This window comes from Micrasema longulum, unplaced genomic scaffold (genome assembly GCF_059751315.1).
Source record: "Micrasema longulum isolate JH-2025_06_02 unplaced genomic scaffold, ASM5975131v1 h1tg003142l, whole genome shotgun sequence".
Classification (NCBI taxonomy): Eukaryota; Metazoa; Arthropoda; class Insecta; order Trichoptera; family Brachycentridae; genus Micrasema; species Micrasema longulum.
In genome coordinates, this window is record NW_028280237.1 from 9,646 (window position 1) to 32,443 (window position 22,798).

At 36.8% G+C, this 22,798-nt stretch overlaps 3 protein-coding genes across 3 annotated transcripts; 1 reads left to right on the forward strand and 2 right to left on the reverse strand.

Moving 5' to 3' along the window:
- Positions 1-2,258: 2,258 nt before the first annotated feature.
- On the reverse strand, positions 2,259-14,731 carry Rab35 (RAS oncogene family member Rab35). The gene is made up of 4 exons (XM_088241893.1): positions 14,535-14,731; positions 12,454-12,753; positions 10,818-10,966; positions 2,259-10,490 (listed from the first exon to the last, which is right to left on the reverse strand). Exons 1-4 carry the CDS (start codon positions 14,584-14,586, stop codon positions 10,389-10,391), a joined length of 603 nt encoding a protein of 200 aa, XP_088098019.1. The 5' UTR covers positions 14,587-14,731; the 3' UTR covers positions 2,259-10,388.
- Positions 14,732-18,028: 3,297 nt separating this feature from the next.
- On the reverse strand, positions 18,029-20,511 carry LOC148271047 (uncharacterized). The gene has a single exon (XM_088241895.1). The coding sequence runs from the start codon at positions 20,218-20,220 to the stop codon at positions 18,757-18,759; it is 1,464 nt and encodes a 487-aa protein (XP_088098021.1). The 5' UTR covers positions 20,221-20,511; the 3' UTR covers positions 18,029-18,756.
- Positions 20,512-21,475: 964 nt separating this feature from the next.
- Positions 21,476-22,313, forward strand: Pop4 (ribonuclease P/MRP subunit POP4). Its single transcript, XM_088241894.1, has one exon. It carries the CDS (start codon positions 21,627-21,629, stop codon positions 22,242-22,244), a length of 618 nt encoding a protein of 205 aa, XP_088098020.1. The 5' UTR covers positions 21,476-21,626; the 3' UTR covers positions 22,245-22,313.
- Positions 22,314-22,798: the final 485 nt, after the last annotated feature.

The following is a 22,798-nucleotide window of genomic DNA, read 5'->3' on the forward strand; positions in this document are numbered from 1 at the left end:
ATTAATTTATAATTGTAAAAAAACCCGATATTTCCCTGTTACGTATGTGTTCATTTTTTCTTTCTTCAAAAAATAAATGATTTTTACAAATCACTAGCACGAGTTGGATTATAAGTTCTGTGGTCGTGTTGCGAACTCCGGATCAGTGGTGCGAGGCTCGATGATGATATTTATGACTAACTGAAAATGGTCAGGAAATTGTTGTATTTGGATAAATCATTAGAATGCAAATATGTTTCCCTTTAAAGTATATTTATAATATGTTGTGAAGACAGTTCCAATTATGAGTGGCTGATGTTTGAATATATTTCCATGTATGTAGTTATTATGTATGTGAAATCAATTTGAGAATACATATGTCGTAACATACCAAATAAAATAACCTTTTGCAAATATATTTATTTGTTTTTATTTCAATGTTTTAAAATAATTCTGTGGCTTAGATTTAAAAGGCCTGATGTCAGACACAATTAAATACAAATCATCATGATCGTAGAACAACGAAGCATGTGATTTGAGGTGATCAAGTCCTTTAAATACCTAGGTTTCCACAGTCACCAGTAACAACTGTACACAGGAAGAAATCGGGAGAAGAATAATGGCTGCCAACCGTTGCTACTATGCGCTTCAAATATGCCTCAGAAACCTGGGTTATGACAAAAAATATTGAGGGAACCATTGCAGCTTTCGAAAGAAGAATCCTCAGAGTTATCTATGGCCCTGTGAGAGAAAACAGCCATTAGCGTTGTCGCTACAATAGAGAGCTATACGATGTCTACCGAGCGTCTGATGTAATCAACTCCATCAAGGTGGGACGCTCGAGGTGGGCTGGCCATTTAATTAGAATGGATGACGAAAACCCCACAAAACGCCTAACTCTCCCAGTGCCACAAGGAGGACGAAAACCAGGAAGGCCTAAAATGCGATGGATGGACTGCATCAGCGCAGATATGAAAATGTTGGAAGTGAGGAACTGGAGAGGAAGGGCAGCAGACCGGCAAGAGTGGAGGAGACTCCTGGATTCAGCCAAGGCCACCCAGGGCTGTCGAGCTTATGATAATGATGTCAGACGCAAAATACATTGAAAATATTTTTTTGTCGTGGTCTTTTTTCCAAACAATATTAGTGCAAAGACTACATTCAGGAGTTAAATACAAATTGCCATAATTGTAGAACAACAAAGCATGTGATTTTTTTCGACTTTACATCTAATTTAAAGTTTTTTTGACTCTAAGTATATCATTCGATACTTGTGTTAGTAATGTGGGGTTCATAGTCCATAATTGATGACATAGTGTGATGACCGAAGAAAGCAATGTCATCATTTTCTATAGAATCCAATACAATATATAATGCAACTCTAACAGTATTGCACTAAAAATCGGGAGCATCATTCTGCAGTACATTCACACTGTCCCTACCATGGAGAAATTGAACTACAAAGGAACATGGCCTATAAAGAGAGACCACAAGGTGTGGCAACGCCAGTCAGTCAGTTCAGTTCAGTCCAGCTCAACGCAGTCACTCAGTTCCAGCATGTAGTTCAAGGCAGTCTCTTCAACCCATCATCGCCGCTACGCTCGCGCTTCACAACCAAGTTCTGTATCTTATTCGCCATGTAATAAATACGCATTAAACAGCAACCTCGTGCCTTCTCTGTCAATCTCTAACTGGGGTAGGAGCTCCAACCCTTAACAACCCATTCCTACAGTAATATATTTACATATATTATTTAAACCTGTAACATAAAGCCTTTTATAACCTTTTTTAAGATTAAACATAAAAGAAAGTCATTTTTCACACATCCGTCGTTGTTCTACGGTCATGATGAAATTTTCGTTAATTCCCATATTAATATATGTTTTCTTGCATGAAAATAAAGGCTTGTATTATTGTTTTTTTTTTTATCCATTGCAAAATGCTCAGAGTAATATGGCTATATCGGTCTCTAGAGCCATCCACACGGACAAAAAATCATTCTAGGATTATTTATCACGAAAAGTAAGGCTATAGTTTACACAGCAAAACAATGGGCCATAGGTACTCAAGTCGAGAATTGCAAGCGCAGCGACAAACCCGTCCATTACACACCTGTCAAACCGAAAATTTGCAACACTTGTTCAATGCTATAAGAGAGAGATGGCGTCTGATTACAATAAGCCGATTTCACTGTATTTTAAGAAACCAATTGTCAATAGTGATATAGGTTTGGGGGACAAAACAGGGTTTCACAATTGGAAAGAAATAAGAGAGGGTAATATTCTTAAGAGACTTTTATTTACAAGATAAGTGACTACAAAAGAATGTCATTGGATTATTATTTGTATCAGTTCCACGTGTTGGTGAGTAGCGTAATGCAACACTTATGTAAATCAAACAAACTTTTAATCTGCGGAATAAGACTCGTGTGTACAGGTGCCTTCATAGAAGGCGTTGCTTGCTCAACTGTTGATACATCTGAACTAAATGCCAAAGGAAAATATAATCAGTGATATCCATATGCATTTAGAATCGCAAACACAATAAATGAAGCCAATTAAAAACATTATTTGAATTTAGTGAAAATATTCAGTAATTAAATCGACCTCGGCCTTGCGGTGTAATGGTCAGCGCGTTTGCCTACCGTGCGAGAGGTCCCGGGTTCGATTCCCGACATGGTTGACATGAAATATTTATTGAAAAGGTTGTTCTCACACTAGAATATTTCATAGTCCCTGGACTGGCACCTGGGCGCCGATTACAGCGGGAAGTTAACATTTATCTACAAAGTAAAATTAAGTTTTCTGTATGAAAAGCACAATTTTTTCTTCTAAACATGTTCAATTATAGGTTACCGACGAAGATACTTTAAATGTTCGTGCAAATATACTCATTTTCGTGCACTAATTTCGGTTTCTCTTTTAAGACAGTCGAAGATAACTCTGTTAACTACCAGTTTTAATCGGCAAAAGACTGAACACCTTTAGATAACAAAAAACAAGATACGCTGCAATTGGGGTACCGATGCAGTACCCTATGCACCATTAGTTGCGGAAAGGGAATGATGAAGAATTAAATCGCCAGTTCAATTTTTACATGGAGCATTTTCATTGTTTTACAATGCCGCTTTATTGAGCGCAAAAGTCCATTTTTATTTCATTATCTGTGAACTTTTATTAGTGGAAAAAAATTATTATGCATATTTTCATTTTTGATTTACCAAATTTACCGCCCTTTCCATTAATTTTAATTTATCATTCTTTTTGTATTTTGATTTCATTTCAAAGTGCCAAATCTTCACCATACGATACTGTTAAAAGATGGCAAAACATGATACTATGTCACTTTTTATACATTTTGAAGGACAGCAATTCCAAAGTTTGACGGGCTCTGAAAAATCGAAATTTTAGTTTACAAGCATAATTCTAGTGTCAGTAAGATGTATTGAACATTAATTTGTTTAAATAACTGATATTAAACTACAAAATCACCTAAAACTAGTGCATTTTAGCCAAAATTAAATCTATCAACATGTTTTGCGTTCCCCAAATTTATACAAAACTCAACTATACATATTTTGGAAACAGTAGACTTTGGGGAAAAAAACTCCTGCAGTTATGATTAATGGTTCTTTGCATAGAAATCAAACTATAAATTAATTAATTGACTTATCGCAATTGGCATTTCTGTAGATTTTATTTACTAATAATCTATCTTCACTTAATCATTAAAATATGTAGAATGGACTTCATTGTATTTGATCAATACTATAATCTCTGATTTTAGTTTCCCTTAAGGCAATTTTTTATTTTCCAATTAACTGATTATCCGATACAAATGTAAATTAGTTTGTTTGTCATTTGACAAGAAAGTAGAACGTTAAAAAATAACATAGATTTAATCTAATAGTACATTCGCAGTAGCATTCTCTTAAAGAGAACATGAGTTAATAAGTGATTTTTGTATACAATTTGCGCAATCCATTTTTTATTAAAATCTCCATTATATTATGAATGGAATGCAACAGAGTTAAAAATAAGAGTAAATCAAGGGAATAATTTAATTCTAAACATAAATTAAATGAAAATTAGTGCAATTTCTGAATCTGACGCTGAATAAAATTTGATTAAAAAGCGGTCGATACATCTTTGAGAAATCAAAGAGGTTTTGTAGTTAATAATTTTCTTATTTAAATGTATTATAACATCCATAATCTTACCGGGCGAAATAATTAAATTTTATTTGTTGAAAGTAACACAATGTTAAACATGCTTAAATACATTATTTGATAATTTATTTCACAAACTCCCTTTTACATTCAAACTTACTAACACCTAGATTTATTGATGCTATATAAAATATACGGATTCATTATAATTTCAATGCAATGGCTCTAACACTGTCAATGCAATGGTTAGCGCAGTCAATGCAAATTCCAGCAGTCAATGCAATGTCTAGCGCAGTCAATGCAAATCCCAGCAGTCAGTGCAATGTCTAGCACAGTCAATGTAATGGCTATCACAGTCAATGCAATGGCTAAATACAATCAATGCGATGGCTGGCATAGTCAATGCAAAGACAAGAAAACAAAACAATGTACCTTTTGCGAGAAAACAAAACATTTAAATAGGTATGTAATTTACTGTCATATCTTCCTATTAATTCTACAGGCAGCCATTAAAAGAAAGTGTCGAAGAATTGTTTAACTTTAAGGGTATAAATCTCACTATAATTTTTAAATCTTTAATCTGATAACAGTTCATATATTAACAGTCAGAAAACAGGCATGGATACCACAAACCAAAATTACAGGGTGTGTTAGAAACGTGATCGACGCCATTCAAAAATATTTAGAACATCGACATTGTTGCAACAAAGGTGGAGAATTTTTCAAAAAGGAAATATGGTAGTCTAGGCATTTATGGGACTTACGACCTGTCGTATGAGGTGATCGCTTTACACACAGTTTAACATTCACCATTCTGCCCATGTTCTGTCTGTTTACAAGGTTTCTTGGAAGGGCTGAAAACTTGCGATGTGAGTGAGATTCGTCCGAATCATTTCGCGTACTAAGCAACACCCGGTTATAAGTCCTGTAGATTAGGGTGGGCCGATACATTTTTTCCGAATTTTGAAATGAAAGGGGTCTAAAAAGTTGCCTTTTGGATTACTCAAATGCAAAAAATATTCAATACTACTTTTTGCCCTCAACCAGAGCTTGAAATTTTCGAAAAAGTCGATTTTTTGCGCTAAACCGGCTGTATTTAAGTAAGAAAATCCGTCCAATTAGATTTTATAATGTGCATTAAATCTCATTAAATAAGCATTTAAGGGCGTGAGTTGCACTTTGTTTTGTAATAAATGGGTAGCATTGTTTTAATGAGCCATTGTTTTCGTCAATATTAGCCAGGCGCTCAAAGGAATCAGTTCCGCGGAGTGTAAACTTTTTGCATTTTGGTAGTTTTAAAACGTATTCGAATTTGTAATGCGATTAAATTATATCTTTCCTAACAAAAAAATAATTTTATCAATATTGATAACTAACAAAATGTTCAGAAAGTGATAAACTTCAAACCTCGGTTGAGGGCCAGAAGGTATGGAATATTTTTTTAAATAATTTTTACGTTCAATGTGATCCAAAATGCAACTTTTTAGACCCCTTTCACTTTGATGTTGAAAAAAATAAAAAACTTCATACATCACTGGCCCACACTACTGTAGATGCCTAGACTTCCATATTCCCTTTTCGAGTTTTCTTTTTATTTTCTCTTGTTATTACAATCATACTTGATATCATATTTAATAACCCCCTGTGTGGTAACATCTAGTCCTTGTCTACAAATATTTGGACTTACTTTGAATATTCATTTAAAATTTCCTATTTCCACTCCCGGCAAGGGCGACAGAGTATTTATTTAAAATGCGTTTATTCGCTGCAGTACTTCATAGCCCCCGAAGCTGGCACCTGAAGCGTAAGATTGATCAACGTGTCTTCTTGAAACAAATTATCTAGATACACTGCAATCAGTGTACAATTTCTGGAGGGCTTCGGTCTTTTTTTGGAAGGTGGACCCACCACAGAATGTTGGACCGATATGATAGCCAACAATGAAGCATTACATGGAGAACTGTTCACCACCGTAATCCCCATGAGGTTCATACTTGCTCAGCTCGTCACGAAGGGGAAGATCGAGGGACGTGGAGTGGTCGGAAGAACACAGTATTTCTGGCTTGGAAACATCCGAGCATGGACCACGATTAGAACTGCGGAGAAGCGGTTTCGACAGGGAAGCTTTCATCCGAGCGGTTGTCAACAGGGGGCCCGACATGGCACTCGAAGCCCGAATATAACGCGGCCTCGAATATATTTGGAGCAAAAACGATAGGAAAAATTCACTTATCTTAACCCCGAATATTTTTTTAAAAAAACATCGCATTATATTCAAGTTAATACCGTTACTACAAAAATGGTGCCAGAAGCGGCAGAAAATTTTGTTAGCTGAAAAATATCAATTTTTAGGGTAGCCGGGCGTGCACGCACTATTGTGTTTGTTTAATGTCCAACAATCCGAAATGCTGTGACAATAACCCAGAAATAACTGATTGCGTAACATAGAAAATGGCTGGAATTATAATCTGTAACAATCTAAATATTATAGAACATCATCATTCCGTTATCTGCACCTCGCGGTGCACCGAGCATTGAATTAGTACACCTATTGCAGTGTGTCTTGATAATTGATTACTTACATAACAATATATTTATTTAGAAACACCAATAACTAAGATATGTTTCTTCAACTGTGGATGCTGTTTGATGAGGTGACTGATTGTGTATCGAATACGATAATATGTACATGCAAAATTATTACATACAAAATAGTTTTAAACACTATGCAAACTTAAAGGTTACCCTGGACTGACATCTGAAGCGATAGACTTTGTGTAATATAGAAAAATAGTGATGCGTATAACAAGTTGGGAGAATCTAATCATTATTTAATTATATCCGTAATCATAATTGGTGGAATTGGTCGTGAAATAATCCTCAAAAGATAATCAGTTATCGGTTAATATTTACTAGATAAAAGGTACGTAATAAGGCCAGGAAAAACAATCGGTTATGAAATAATTAGCGCCCTAAATAAATTTGTTCCTTTTTTTTAGCATTCTCGTAAGAGATCAATAAAATAAAAGTTAAAGATCCCGAAAAGTTGATTGCAAATATTTTCTTCTTCTTGCATGTGGGTACCTTTTAATCCCTTAGTTCCGCTGAATAAAGCCGAGAGATCGTCGTCGACGGCCTCCCAGGACGGCGGGAGCCCGCAGGTGTGAAAAAGAGGCGACTTGCAAAATATTGTTTAAGAAAATACTTCAACTCAGTACTGAGGGAAATGGGCTGAAAGAATAATCCAGAAACATTGGAAAACCAACTGAAATTTTTTATTTAATTTTTAAATACTAGAATATTTAACCTAAACATTTGTTTTATTATTATTTCATTTGAGAACATGAAATTATAACCCAAAATGTGTTTTTATTTAATAAGAATACAAATGTTGTATTTTGAGAAATAATTCTGTCTTTTAAAAATCTTTTCTTTTTCAATTTTCATATACCGATATTTTCCAAAACTTTTTTTATAATAACTGATTTTATTATCAGTAGATCAATCGGATATTTTCATAACCGGTTATAAGTTATTAGATTATTATTGCCACCAGTGAGTTATGCACATCACTATAATTAGGATAAACCTATAAAATCCATAGAAAACGTAATGGTAATAATATTCTAAGCACCTGAGAAGGGCCACTTCATAAACGTCAATAGACAAGAATTTATACTCATTATTGCCATTTCAATTTCATTAACAGTTATATTATTTCGTTTACTTTGTACATTTTATATTTACTTTATATTACTTAACTGTACAGAAAGACAACTATTTAAAAATAATTATGATCAGAGTAGGGACACTGTGGTCCCTTCACCGATATACGGGGACCCTAGTATCAAAGTCGGACAATTGCCATTTCTTCAAAATGGGTGTTTAATTAGTTTTGACAAAAGAAACAAATCAGAACTAATGATTCATATAAAAAACGGCCATTTGGAGTAGAAATTTAGATATTAAATATATACCTAAAATCAAAAACGGTCATTTACTCACTATCTTTGCATCAAAAGTGGACATTCCATACATTGTAGGCCCTAAAGTGTCATGGCGGGCATTATTTTGTCATCTTTTGACATTGTTTTATAAACTTTGTAAACATCTTTTCAAAAACAGACACATGCAGTTCCATGGGTTTCAAAAACGGACAACTGCATGTTTTGGTTTCAAAAACAGACAAAGACATTTACAAATCGAGTCTTTTCATTTAAATAATACTTATCTTAGAAATTTTAAATGCGCAAAATGAATCTTTCACCCTTTTATTTTATGAAGGTATAAGAATATATTTAATATTGGTTTTTTATATATCCGAAACGAACAGTTATCTCTAGTGAAACTATGAAAATGGCTATTGTCCCACTTTGATACGGAGATCCTCATATGTTATAAATGGTTCGTTCTTAAATTAAATTGAATTTGAAAGAGTATTAAAAATTGATTAACACGCTACGAACTGATTGTATTTTCATCTTAAAATGATAAATTGTTTCAAAACAAAAAATACAGCGCTATCTTGAGCAATGTGACTTGATTTATCTTACAAAAACTTGGCATACTGCAAAACTGCGCTTCTTCAAACTTATCTGTAACAAGATACGAACGAAGCACAAAAAATGTTTAAAACTACGGTTTCAAAATGTTGTTCGGTCACGTTATATTTAATATCCTTTTAATTTTGATAAAATTGATCTCACTGGATGCAAGGACAAAGGAGAAATCTATTTGTTAAATTAAGGGATTGAAACAGTAAAATAGTTTCAATGTGATGTCAATCAATGTAGAGATCACACACGATCATTGCTTGATATTAAAACACTATTAAAATTTCATACATAAATGTACGAGACATAGTTTATGATAAAAACTATAATTTAATACACTTTCTTAATTGGAATCATTCTACCTAATAATGTTCAACATCATACGAGAATTTCATTGGTTTTTCTTTTTTCATTTCTCTAATTGATAGATCTCCTAAATTTAACACTTATCAAAACAGAATATACGCAATGAACATTCTAATGTTTGAACTGTTTACGCTACGGCGCCACCACGCCAGATGCGGCGAGACTAAGGTACTGTTTGTGCATTTTCATGAATAAAATACAAATTTGTTTGGTCCATCATTCACAGTTTAACAGAAACTAAATGAGGCATATCGAAACGAAAATAAAAACCTCAATCCGGTAAAATTATGTAGAAAAATGCTGATATATACACGGTGTTTCAGGGCCAGACCGCAAAACTTCAGAGGAACATTCCAGAACTTCATGATAAACTAAAAACATACTAATAATTTTTTCCAAAACTCATTTTCATGTTTTTTTTATAATTTGAAAATGGAGACAATCCTCAAGGTCACGGACTAACATCCCTTCCACAAACCACTGCCCCTTCCGTAACCGGCCCCTTTCCTAGTCCGCATCAGCTTGGTTGGTCAAATACGTTTTTAAAATCAAATTTGAAAAAATAATGAAAAATTGCAATTTTCCAAAAAATTAATTAGGATATTTTTAAAAGTACGTCATAAAGATGGTTCCTCAGTGAGTTGCCCCGAAAACCGTTTTATATATAATAATATGCACCGGCAGTTTTCTTATATTTTAGAATATTCCATTTTAGAGCAGTGATAATATTTTTTTATGATGTGTGATGATAATTTTGACCATAAATCCTGTAATTTTAGATCATATATATACTGTAAAAAGAGCACATAGGATTGATCACCCTATGCAATTAAATATTTGCATTCTTGCACTCAAACATCTAAGTTTTAAAGCCATTTTGAAAAGGTTAAAATAACCGTGCTGGAAAATTAGAATTGAAAAGATGCAGTAGTTTCATTAATTTACCCAAAATATTAAAGAAATTGAGATTTTCGCTCTGTTACGATATGCCTCACTCGCACCTACATCCATCGCCGCTGGCCGATCGAAGCATACATCATTTAACAACTAAAATATTTGACTTAATGAATCCAGATTACCTACAGATTGTTACAAAAATACAATTTAATAATCTAGTTTGTAAATTAAATTGAATCCTTTGACGGTCGATCGGGGCCGAGCAGGGAGGGGTGCGATGCCTAAAGAGGGAGCGGTCGCGCAGAGTACAAATATAAATAGGATTAATTAGTTCTTAGATTAGTTTGGCTAGAGTGGAAGCGTTCCCGGATGGCGGCGCCCGCGCTATCGGCAGCAGCCGGTGGAGACAGTAGCGGGAGATAATATTAGCAACACTTTCTCTTCTGCTTGCGTGCGCGGTGGAGGTTTACCGTGTCTGGTGCGTTCACATTTTGTCTTTCTTTCATCTCTTTTTTCGATCTCAAAACCTAGAAATAAAAACAAACTTTATTGACTGCTGACTGCCGGGTATTCCCTTCTCTAAAACGTTCTCCATCCCTGTTGTAATTTGTTAGCATTACATTCTATTTACCTTTTCACCCTTTTATATTCAGAAGAACTCCATTTATCCAAACTCCATTCATCCAGATTGGCAAATATTTGGATCATTATCAGGAAATACAATCTCAAAATGAGGACCTCGTTGCTCGTAAATAAGTTTCTTCGTCAAAGCAATTAACTTTGCTGGACGCGTTCAAGGATGTTTTCAATGCGATTCCAATTCGCGAATTAGTAAAAGGGTTGTAAGTGCTCACCATTTTAGTAACTCTAAGGAACATATCTTCTACGTTGATGTTGTCTTTGGCGCTCGTCTCGAACAGCGGTATTCCCATCTGGTCGGCGAACCTCTGCGCATCCTCCGTCACCACCACCTTCCGCTCGGGGGTGTCGTTCTTATTTCCAACTGGAAAAATCATCACGCAAATATGTATATTAATTACTTCTTGCCATCATTCCTCCAATACAAAATTCTCGCCGAAGTAAAATTAAAAGATATTTTTTGAATAAATCAAATCATTATAATCAAACCTTTATCCGCACATGACCCTGCATTAATAAATAATTTGTTACGGGAAGGTGAGGTGATCAGTCTTACGCTTCGGGTGCTAGTCCACGGACAATAAAATACTTCAGTGGAAAACCATCTTTAAAAACAAATATTTAATGTCAACCTTTCCGGGGATCGAACCCGGGACCTCGAGCATGGTAGGTGTACGATTCAACCACTTAACTCAGTAAGTACCGGCTCGACACCAAATTACAATTTACAACTTCCTTTGTAGTTTATGAATGGCATCCTTATTTCAAGAGTTTTCACGGCGTTCTTCAGGTTTTTTTTAATGTTCTATGGCTAACGCATAATAAGCACTACTAGCTGGTGATGTTAGATCAGTTGAAAATTAAACCTTGAACAATAAACATGTTCGCTAACAAGAGGAAGTGTCCCTAAATTCGTAAAAAATGGCAATTATTTGTGAAATAGAATGTAGCGAGAAAAATGTCGAAGTGTGTAAAAAGTTTTCTGTATCCTGATCCACAGTGTCACAATTGTGGGAAAATAACAATGATTATATATCGGCATTAGAAATTTAAAAAGTGGTATGTTTGTAAGCATTTATTATAATTTTCCTTAAAAGTTTTATTTTTTAACTATTTGTATGATACATGTATTTATTCGTTTGCTTAGAGTGATGCTTATAATGAGCAAATTAAGTCGGTCCCATCTTCCTGGTAATAACCAAGTTCGACTGTATTTTAAGAAAAAAAACCTCAATATTTACAAACGAATCAAAATTATAGGCCAATTTCAGTTTTCTATATATATTCTAAATACAGTGGGAATATATTCAACCCCTTTGTCAGCCTAGGTGTTTATTCAAATATACATTAATCTTAAGATTTTTTACTCCCGTACCAACCGAAACTGAAAAGCGGTGAGTTTATTTTTTAATTACTGAAAGCCTTAAGTACGTCACTAATTTGTTTGCATACTTCGGTAATCAGCATTACACAGAAAAGTTTGTTTTTAACGTTGACAGCTGGCTTCTGGCTAGTTTGTTTGTTTTGGAGGGAACTCCTGTCATTAAAAACATTAAAAATACCAAAAAAAAATTAAATAATTTCTTCAGTAAGAACACAACAAAAAATATTCTTATATCCAAGGGTATTAATTCAGGTCTGAAAAGGCGAAGAAAGTTATATCTGAAACACATTCGTTGTGTTTTTATTATTGGGTAGAAAATCATGAAAATAAAAAACATTAGAAAATTTATCTTCCCATAATATTTAAATATTTTAAATGCTAGTGCAAATCTTTATTTACGTCCTACATCACGATGATACCGCGAGTACCACGATAGCAAGCTCTGGTGACGGTGCGGGCTAACTTACCTAAGACTTTATTGACGACATCGCAGTTCTGCTCGATCTCGTGCAGCCAGCGCTTGACGTTGGCGAAGGAGTCTCCGCTCGTGACGTCATACACAACGATGACGCCGTGCGTGCCGCGGTAGTAGGTGCTGGTGATGGTGCGGAAGCGCTCCTGGCCCGCCGTGTCCCAGATTTGCAGCTTCACTCGCTCCCCGTTGATCTCCACAGTGCGGATCTTGAAGTCCACGCCGATGGTCGTGATGTAACTGCCCGAGAAGGTGTTGTCCGCAAATCGGAGCAGGAGGGAGCTCTTGCCGACCCCTGGAAACAAAATGATCTTTAAAATCACCATTTTAATTTTGCACTTAAAAATTCATACAATCATACCATAATTTTTTCTAAAACATCGCTTCACTCTCACACTTTCGCACTTCTGCCGATCGAGCATTTCATGCCATAGGGCCTGCAACACAAACATTAATGTGTTGGTTGTAATGGTGTACTTCTATAAGTAAAAAAACCTTGCTCAATCACCGACATGGAACAAGATCAATTTTAGCCATGAAACCGGTGGAGTCCAGAACACAGAACGGAAATGGAAGCAGAAAAGCTGAATTTCTTGTACCGAGGCTTTACAACAAGCTTCTCGCTGATGTGAAGGGCTCTACCAGGCTGGAGTTAAAGGACTTTCCTATCGAAAAGCAACACTTCAAAATGTAAAAATGTTGCTATTGATTTTTTGCCCTTTTCAACAAGTTCACGGACGCTTTTCATAGGATCCACTCATATGGAAACATACGAGCTTTCTTATGTTAAAGAAATTCGGATTGGACAGTAGCTGAAGGTTTGAAGTAAATTTTTTTTTTTTAAAAGGAATAACCCGCTAAGCCTCTTCTTTAGAGGCTTGTCAGCAGGTGGGAAATAGGATATGGAAAGAAGTTATGAAAAATATACTGAAACACCCAGACCAATTGAGAAAAAATCTTTCTTGGATTTTTTCTTGCAATTGGCGGGAATCGAACCTGCGACGCTAGTTTCACAGTTAGCTGTCTTACCAACTGTGCCACGGCGCTGGTCTGCTTTGACTAACATACTGGGACACTTCCTTTGCTAACTGTTTTTTATAGGGACACAATATTTCCTCGTACCATATAATTACTTCAGTTTCGCATAGGCTATAGCCTTTATTTCTACCAATGTCTTTTGGACTAGGGCTGTATAACAAGCTTCCCGCCGACATGAAGGACTTGACCCGTCAGGAACAAAGATGCTGGCGGTTAATGGACTTTCCCTTCAAAAATCAACACTAAATGTAAAATTTTGTGCTAATATTTATAATAATATTTGGCTGATTTATATAGCGCCATTTTTGTAAAAAATCACCTCAAGGGCGCTTTTTTATTTTACCTTTTAGGGTTGGAATTTGTCGAGGCTGACAGAATGTTTCTGCGAACACTTTAGTTTGTTGCAAACAAATAATTGATATAATATGGGAGCATACCTTAATATAACACTGCAAATTGAAAGCTTTTAAAATGTTGACTTGTATGCCGCAAGAATGGACAGTTGAGACTTCTAAATGACGAGGTTATCTAAAGATAATGCATCGGAAGTTGGTATGCAAATAAAAACAGCATCGTTTGATACGGAAACTGAAGAGAGGTAGCCGGGGATAGAGACGTTTTCTCTCGGTAGAAAATGATAACGATGAAGACAAGACGAAGCAATACCAAATCACAAGAACATTCGCCACTCGATCCATATTTTCTTTGGTTTCTGTCATACATGACTGAACACGGACACAAAGCACTTCAACACTACAAAGAAGATTTCACAAACGAACAAAACCTTGCGTTTTGTACACATTACAATAATTACACGCAACTTCAACAAATTTAAAACCAAAAACTTCGAACCGTTTGACGTTTTGAATTCGGTTGCACAAAGGCGTTAAAATACATTTTTTCCCAGTGCACGTTCGAGTATCGGGAATGCGGTGGATAAAAAAAGCAGATACGGCCAGACATTCCGACAGGAGAGAGTAATGATAAGGTTTATGAGGATGGAGTATGTACAGTGTGTAGACCTCGCCCACAACTCACCGCTATCGCCAATGATCAGCAACTTAAAAAGATGGTCGTACTCCCGAGCCATGGTACGATCCCGCGAATGTTCACTACGTATAAATCATATAAACGAAATTTAACGCGGTATTAAAAACAATATGACATAAATGGGTTCCACTGAGATTACTCATTAATTCATTCATCCCCCCTCGGAAACAATCTCTGCGTCACTCTTCGTCATAGAAAAAGAAAGTCAACTGATTCCATAGATTAAAAATTAACGGTGACATTATGTTTCATTATTGCACACTTTGCATTGTGCCTCTAATAGGTAGGTAGTATTTCTCGAAAATATCATGCCAGTAGGCAAATATCATGTTTTTTTTTATAATTTTAAATCAATAAGGGTCTTCTTCTTCGTTTTTTTCCTGGCCTTTTCACTTCTCAATTCGGGTGTTCTGGCCAGTGTCGAGTATTTTTGTTTTTTACATATATACACATGTTTTAGTAATATAATATGTACAAGTTAGTATGTTAGTATTAAATATAATATATACATATAATAATAAAACATATTTACAACTTTACACCATTTACAACTAGATATTTACATAAGATTTTATATACACGTTTATTGGGTGGGGACAGGAGAGTTAGAATATGAATAGGGAATGGGATATTAATATCAGAGAGGTCGGATAGGAAATCAGGATAACAATCATTTATGGGGCATCCAAGAAAAATATGGTTTAAATCTTCCTCATCTAGCTGACATTCGCAAATGGCAGAGTCCCGGACATGGATTCTGAACAGGTGAGAACCATTGCAGCAGTGCCCAATGCGCATTCTGCATATGGAGGATGTTTCAAACTTGTTCAGAATCACTTTGGAAAACCAAGGTTTTTCTGATACATTTGGTTTCAGTTTGAAAAGATGTTTACCCTTGGCTTGGGAGGAGGCTACCCAATATTCTTGCCATGTGCGAAGTTGCTTCTCCTTCGTCATAACAAGGAGATCACCTAGTGGTAGTAAATTACTATAGGCAGGATCCCCGGAGTGGACCGCCTCCTTTGCTAACGCGTCCACTTTTTCGTTCCCGGGAATACCACAATGGCTAGGGATCCAGGACATAACAATACTCTTATTGGATGCCTCTGATAAAGATAGAAGAAATCGAGTTTCCACGCAGAGCTCATCCTCGGGATAAGAGGATGGAGGGGATTTGATTTTTTGTAAGGCACTCAGGGAATCCGACAGGATAAGAAACTTGCTATATTGTGAGCTTAAAGCGTATTTGACAGCTTCTCGGATTGCAATACATTCCGCTGTAAATACGGAAGCATTCTTGTGCAATTTGTACAACTTTTGATAGTCGTCGTCTTCACAATATATGGCCGCACCCGTGTGGGTTGGCGAATCTGACCGAGATCCATCAGTGTAGATAATTCTCCAACCTATCCATCTTGACGACCGAATACGGTTAAATGTACACCGGGGCTGTAGGTGGCTTTCAACTCCAAATGTGAGTTCAATATTTGGGGCGTATATAGAAACTTTAAATGGAAAACGATAAAGGGGAAGAAGGTCTTTAGGGTTGATGTTAAATTCAAAAGATTTGTAAAAAATAAAGCTGTTGACAAGTAAAGGGAGCGGTTTATGGGACCAGAAAGATGATGACGTCACACTATCAGAGAGTGATTTTACTTTTTTGAGGAGCAGGTTACTCTTTTGGACGGAGCATTTTAGCAAAAACCTATCCGCCAAATATTGTCTTCTCATTCCGAGTGGGGCATCAGAGGCCTCTACCTGTAAAGCGTTAATTGGAGAGGACTTCATTGCTCCGATGACTAGTCTCAGACTTTGGGATTGAATCCGGTCGAGTCTTTGGAGATTCTTTTTTGAACATGGTTCTAAAAGGAACGAGGCATAATCGAGATGGCTCCGGATATACGCAGTATAAAAAAGTCTCTGTATAAAAGGGTGGCTTCCCCACCATACTCGCGAGACTGCTCTTAACGTATTCAATCCGGCTTGACACTTGTTTACTATATGATTTATGTATGAGTTCCATGTAAGATGAGTGTCCAGAATTACTCCCAAGAACTTAATCTGGGTCGTAAAAGGGACTATCTCATCTCCATGCTGAATTTTTATGGTTGGGATTTTTCGCTGTCTACAGAAGGTTATGGCATTACTTTTACCAGTCGACAGGTCTAAACCATGATCCACTAACCAATTCCTGATATTTCTCATACCTAAATTTAGTACATTTTCCAGATTCTTTGGGTCCTTCCCATATGCATACATGAAGAAGTCGTCCGCGTACTGAAGCAAACTTGTCTCTGAGGGAACAATTCCGCTGATGTCATGCGTATAGATATTGAAGAGAATCGGGCTCAAGACAGAACCCTGAGGTAGTCCCTTGCTCAACTCTCTCTCCACCACAGCATGACCGCGAACACTGATTTCTACCTTTCTGGAGAGAATCAAGTTTGCTATAAAAGAAGTGAGCTTTCGCGGGATTCCAATTCGTAGCATTTTAGCTTCCAGAATATGTATTATAACATTATCATATGCTCCACTTATGTCCAGACAGACACCGATTAGGAATTCTTTATTTGTCAGAGCGGCTCTGATATCGGATGTCAGAACCGATACGCTTTCAATAGTGCTCTTTCTTTTCCTAAATCCAAATTGAGACTCTGGGAGAATTTTCGAGCTCTCCACAAACCAGTCCAAGCGTTGTCTCACCATATGTTCCGCAACTTTCAACAGTGTGGAGGAGAGGGCTATGGGGCGGTAGGAAGTACCAAAATTTGGGTCCTTGTTAGGTTTAAGGATAGGAATGATGGATTGGGTTTTCCATGAAGGGGGAATGTTACCTGATTCAAAGATCATATTGATCAGTGATAGGATGTAGGAGAGGGTAAGGTCACTGTTATGTTGTATGAAGCTATATAAGATACCGTCGATCCCTGGAGCTGAGTCCTTAAGCCGTGTCAGAACAGTCTTCAGTTCATCTGAACTAAAGCTATGATCCAACCAGCCTCTATCAGTAAACTGGTACCAATAGGGAGACTCATTCCAGTTATTAGCAGTCTGCGGGGCTAACTTGTTGGCGAACTCCTCAACCCACCCAAGAGACTCAGGACGTCTCACAGGTGGAGTGAAAGAACCTCTAAATCTGCGTATCATGCTCCAAACGATCGATATTGGCACATCTCGCGATAAAGAGCAACAAAAGTTTTTCCATCCTTCCCTTTTCTTGTTTCTTAACAGGCGTTTTGTTTTGGCTTCTGCTTGTTTGAAAATCAATAGATTTTTCAGGCTCATGTTTAAAGAGTAGACTTTGGCTAGTCTTTTCCTTTTTAAAACTGCATCCGCACATTCGCTATCCCACCATGGGGCGGGAGGAGGTTTACTTTTGTTATTTCCTTGCTTTATAGGGACATGTCTGTCTGCTGCTTCGACAATGTATGATGATAATGCTTCATAGCATTTCATTACATTTTCTTTCGTTGGAATGGGCAGCTCGTTCACTTTGAGTTCAATGTCATCAGAGAAGTTCTTCCACTTAACTCTTTCCGTAATGTATCTCGGTCTTCGCCTTCCCCCAGGGGATAGGCCACTTTGGCAATGTCTATAGCTGAACATGATGTCGACTAATATGGGATAGTGGTCACTACCAAGAGTGTCTTTCTTGATGGACCAATGCAGTGATGATGTTATTCCAGCGCTGGAGATTGATAAATCTACAGCACTGGGTCGTTGGTTTGGGAGTTGGAGACGAGTTGGGGAACCATCATTAAGAACACACATGTTCACCTCATCTAAAAGATCAATAATGTCTCTTCCTATTCTGTCGCATGTCGGAGCGCCCCACAGGGAGTGATGAGCATTAAAATCTCCAAGAACAAGGAACGGGGGAGTTAATTTTTGGAACATAGAGAGGAGCATTGACTTTGAAGGTTTATTGGATGGGGAAATATAGATGGATAGGATAGTCAAGTCATTAACCTTTGCAGCCGTCACTTGAAAAGGGCAACCTGCAGGCTTGACGTTGACCGGGGTAAAGGGAAGGGAGTTTTTGATGAGAAGGGCAGACCCACCCCTCCCATCATCGCGATCATCCCGGAGACAATGGAACCCCCGGAACCTGGCATTAGATCCCGGGATCATCCACGTCTCCGAAATGGCCGCGAGAGAGATAGATTCTTCTTGCAGGGTATGAAGAAGATCTTCTTTTTTATTAAGGAGGCTATGGGCGTTCCACTGTAGAATCCTCATCGGAGGAGTCATTGTGGGTATGTAAAATTGAATTGATATGTTGAAGTTGGTGGGCAACGTTGGACGGTATTTCAGGATTATTCTGAAGGAGTGAGAGAAGTAGATTTAGGAGTGTGGAGATTAATGATGTATTGGGTGATGAACCTGTGCTGGGGATAGCACCTCCATTGGACACAAATGGAAGTTGTCCATTCGGGAAAAAAAGGAGGGAGGAATCAGGTTTGGGAGTATTGGATTTGGAAGGAAGTTTTCCTGATTTCGACTTCCTCTCCACTGATTTCTGGAAAGACACTAACGGGTTAGGTTTAACAGGGTCTTTGGGTCTTTGGGGAATTGGCGCTTTGGAAGCGATTTCTGCATATGAAACCGTTGCTCTTCCATACATCTTAGAAGCCTCAACATACGAGATGCTTTTATCGGCCATTGTATGCTTGATGTTCTGTTGCCTTTTCAGTTCTGGACATATCTTGCTGATGGCTGAATGATTTCCAGAGCAGTTTAGGCATTTTTGCGCATTCTCCGCTACAGTGCAGGTCTCCCCATTATGTGGAGAGCTACATTTGTAGCAGCGTGCGGAAGATCTGCAGATGGTTTTTGTGTGCCCGAATTTACAGCACTTGTAGCACTGGATAGTCGGAAACACGTAGAGCTCTACGGGGAGTGAGACATTGAACATTGAGATGTGGGATGGGAGTGCCTTGGAGTCGAAAGTCAGGACAACCGTGCGGGAAGGTTTCCATTCGACTACGTCACCTGTTCTCGATCGATAATTCAGTCGTCGGGCCTTTATTACTTTACCAAACCCGTGGGGTACCTCAGCATTCTCCACTATGTCCTGTTCGGACCAGTGTGAGGGAATACCTTTGGTTACACCCTGTTTCGTAACCTGGAAAGTAGGTACAAATGCGTTATATTTCGCTGTTTTCAGAATTTCTGATTTGACAAACGAATTGGCTTCGTTCGCTGTCTTAAACTCCACAGACACTCGGTTACGGCCGACAGATTTAATTCCGTTCCAGACCGTCCGGATATTATTCTTATGGAGGAAGCGACCAAAGTCAATATCGTAAAGGTTGGTTGGGGTGTCGCAATCTACCTGGAATTTGGTGACATGTACGATGAACGGAGCTCGGTCCATTCCGTTGTACATGCGGGATTGTGTTTTGTTTGGAGGTGTGGGAGTTGGAGTTACTGTGATTGTATCCTGCGATGTGGTTGGGGTTGCAGAAACAATTGGTCGTGAGCTGGGAGATTTATGAGGAAGGACGCGGTCTGAGTCAGAACTCGACTTCCTTGGTTTTATTAACCTTTGTTTTTTGGCCCTTGAGACCACAGTTACGAATTCAGTGGCGTCCGGAACAGATTCCATTGTGCCACCAGACGAGTCAGAACTTGACCCATCTGGAGGATCTGGAGGTTTTTCTATTTCGTTCATCTTTCTAAGACCAAATAGAACTTAAGAAGAAAAAAAAATACAATAAAATATGCAAGGTAAAAATAATATATCTGATTGTATTGTTACCTGAGTGGAAGGTTATGGATAAACTAACATACAAATTAAATAAACTAATTAATACTTATATTAATTATTCACAACACTAAATAAAATTATTTTGACACGGATTACACTAAATTAATACGTTATTATTTACAAATCACTTTTATAAATGCGAAAAATACACGACAAATGACAAACACATCCGCCACCTTTTGTTAGTCATAGACAATCCTCAATAAGGGTCTATGAAATACTCTGGAGTAAAAAAATTGTACTCATTAGTAACATTCAAAATAATTTTGAATTTATGGTTTTAAATTCCCGTGAAAATGCTTCATTGCATTGGCCACGCCCCTAATACATTACAATTCTGTTAAATGTTGAACTTTGCTGGGATACGTTTAAATTTAAATAGAGCATCTTCACGAATCTTAACGTCACAATTATCGAGACAGAACGTGCCGCGTTTATAACATATGTTTCTTTATAAAAAAGAGAGAAAGAGAGATTAAGAAAATAATTTTTACAAAATCCAAATTGATTTCTATTTTCTAGCGAAGTCATTAAGCTCTATTGCATAAAACAAAAGCATTCTAAATTTTTGGTTTGGTTTTAGTTAGGTTTTTAGTTTTACAACAAACGTGTAATGGATGGTTCGGTTTGCAGTCGCAATTCTCAACGCAAACACCTACGGCCCGTTTTATTGCTGTAATATGTTGCTAAGTTCGTCGTCAATAATTTAAGAATGGTTTATCTCCGTATGGGTGACTCTATTAGGTTATACTTCAAGCCTTTTTCAGATTTTTTTTATCTGAAAGAAAGAAACAATAACAATCTATACCGACGCTGGGAAATAAAAAAATAACAGGTAACATGTAGAAAAACTTTGTAGAAGTTTTTTTTTTTAAAAAAAAATTCATAATTGCCCTTTATTTTGGCGTGATTCCTACATAATTAAATTTAAAAAATAATTTTATTGCTTCTTTTTTAAAGTTGTTACATGCCGTTCAATTTTGTAGCACTGTTTTCTCATATAATAAGTAAATCGGTGGGTTTATATAAAACGTAAAAAAATAACTTTATAAAATATTATTATTTTAAAACGAAAACATTGTTTTATCTGTAAACTAGCCCCGGAAATAATATTTTTTGATTATTCCATAATATTTTTAGTAGTAGCAACCAACGAAGAATGTGTCAAGTATGTCAGTAAAAAATCATAGTACATAACCTCGATCTTTTATTTATTAAGTTATACATGTCGTTATAGTATTAATTTACTTTTATCTCTGTAGAGTTTACCTTAAGGAAATCTTCTTCAAACATTGTTTTCGTCTTTTAGAATGGAAGAAAACATCGAATCTGTTAAGAAATTCTTGAAAGACAACGTTAAAAAAGCCGATCTTTCACAGCTCGAAGAAGACTTGAAGAAATCGCTTAACCTATCCAAACGAAGAAACAAAAAGAAAGTGAATGACAAAAGGACTAAAAAATCCAAATATATTACACGTAAAGAAAAAAAAGCGCTGGGATTGTTTCATTTACCGAGGAAGGGAATGAAATATGAAGACTGTCTGGCGATGAATCGTCTATGGAATGGTTATATGGAACAGCAGTTGGATTTGAAAAAAACGAGGGTTCCTTCTATCGAAGAAAAAACTTGGGAAAGTTTTTCTCAAACTGTTTTCAAATCTGATTTTCATGGAGCCAAAATTACCGTTTCGCAATCAAAGTGCCCTTCGCTCGTTGGTGTTTCGGGCGTGTGTGTTATCGACACTAAGAATACATTCAAACTTCTGTGCGAAGACAATATCATAAGAACAGTTCCTAAAGAGCAATGTGTTTTTGTTTTTCACTTGGACAATATAGATCTTAGAATATTTGGAAAACATATCAACAGAAGGCCGGCAGAAAGATCTGTCAAGCAGTCTAAGTTATTCATGTTATCTGAATTGTTATAAGTTCAATGAAATGTAAAATACTTTTTAATATTTTTTGTAATAAAATCCTCATTTAATTGATTTTTAAAATTTTCTTATTTCAAAATGGAATCTCTAGTCTGGCAAAATGAAGATTTGATGCAGGCGTAATTTGCATCTTTGAAAAAACAAACTGTTTTCTTGATCGTAACGTACGCGTTACCACGATGTGTGCTGGTTCGCCACCTGCGTCTGCCACAGTCAGGCTTCCCGGCGTAAACGAGAAGCCACCCTCCCAGAAGACAAAGTCGGAAGGCAGGGGCACAACTGCGCCAACTCATGACTCCCGAAGGGGTGAAATCCTGTCTTTTGTCTACAAACATTTGGACAAATTCAAATATTTTAATAAAACCAACTGGTCCAAGAAGTTTAAAAATTGGAAAATTGTTTTCAGGCGTTGAAATAATTCAGTCAGATGAATCTCTTCTCAACAATAAAGGTTTCAGCTCTTAAGTTCACTAAAATCAACAGATGGAAGAAATATTTATGTTCAAACATGGGCAAAATGGTGAATGTTACAGTATCTAAAGTGGCCA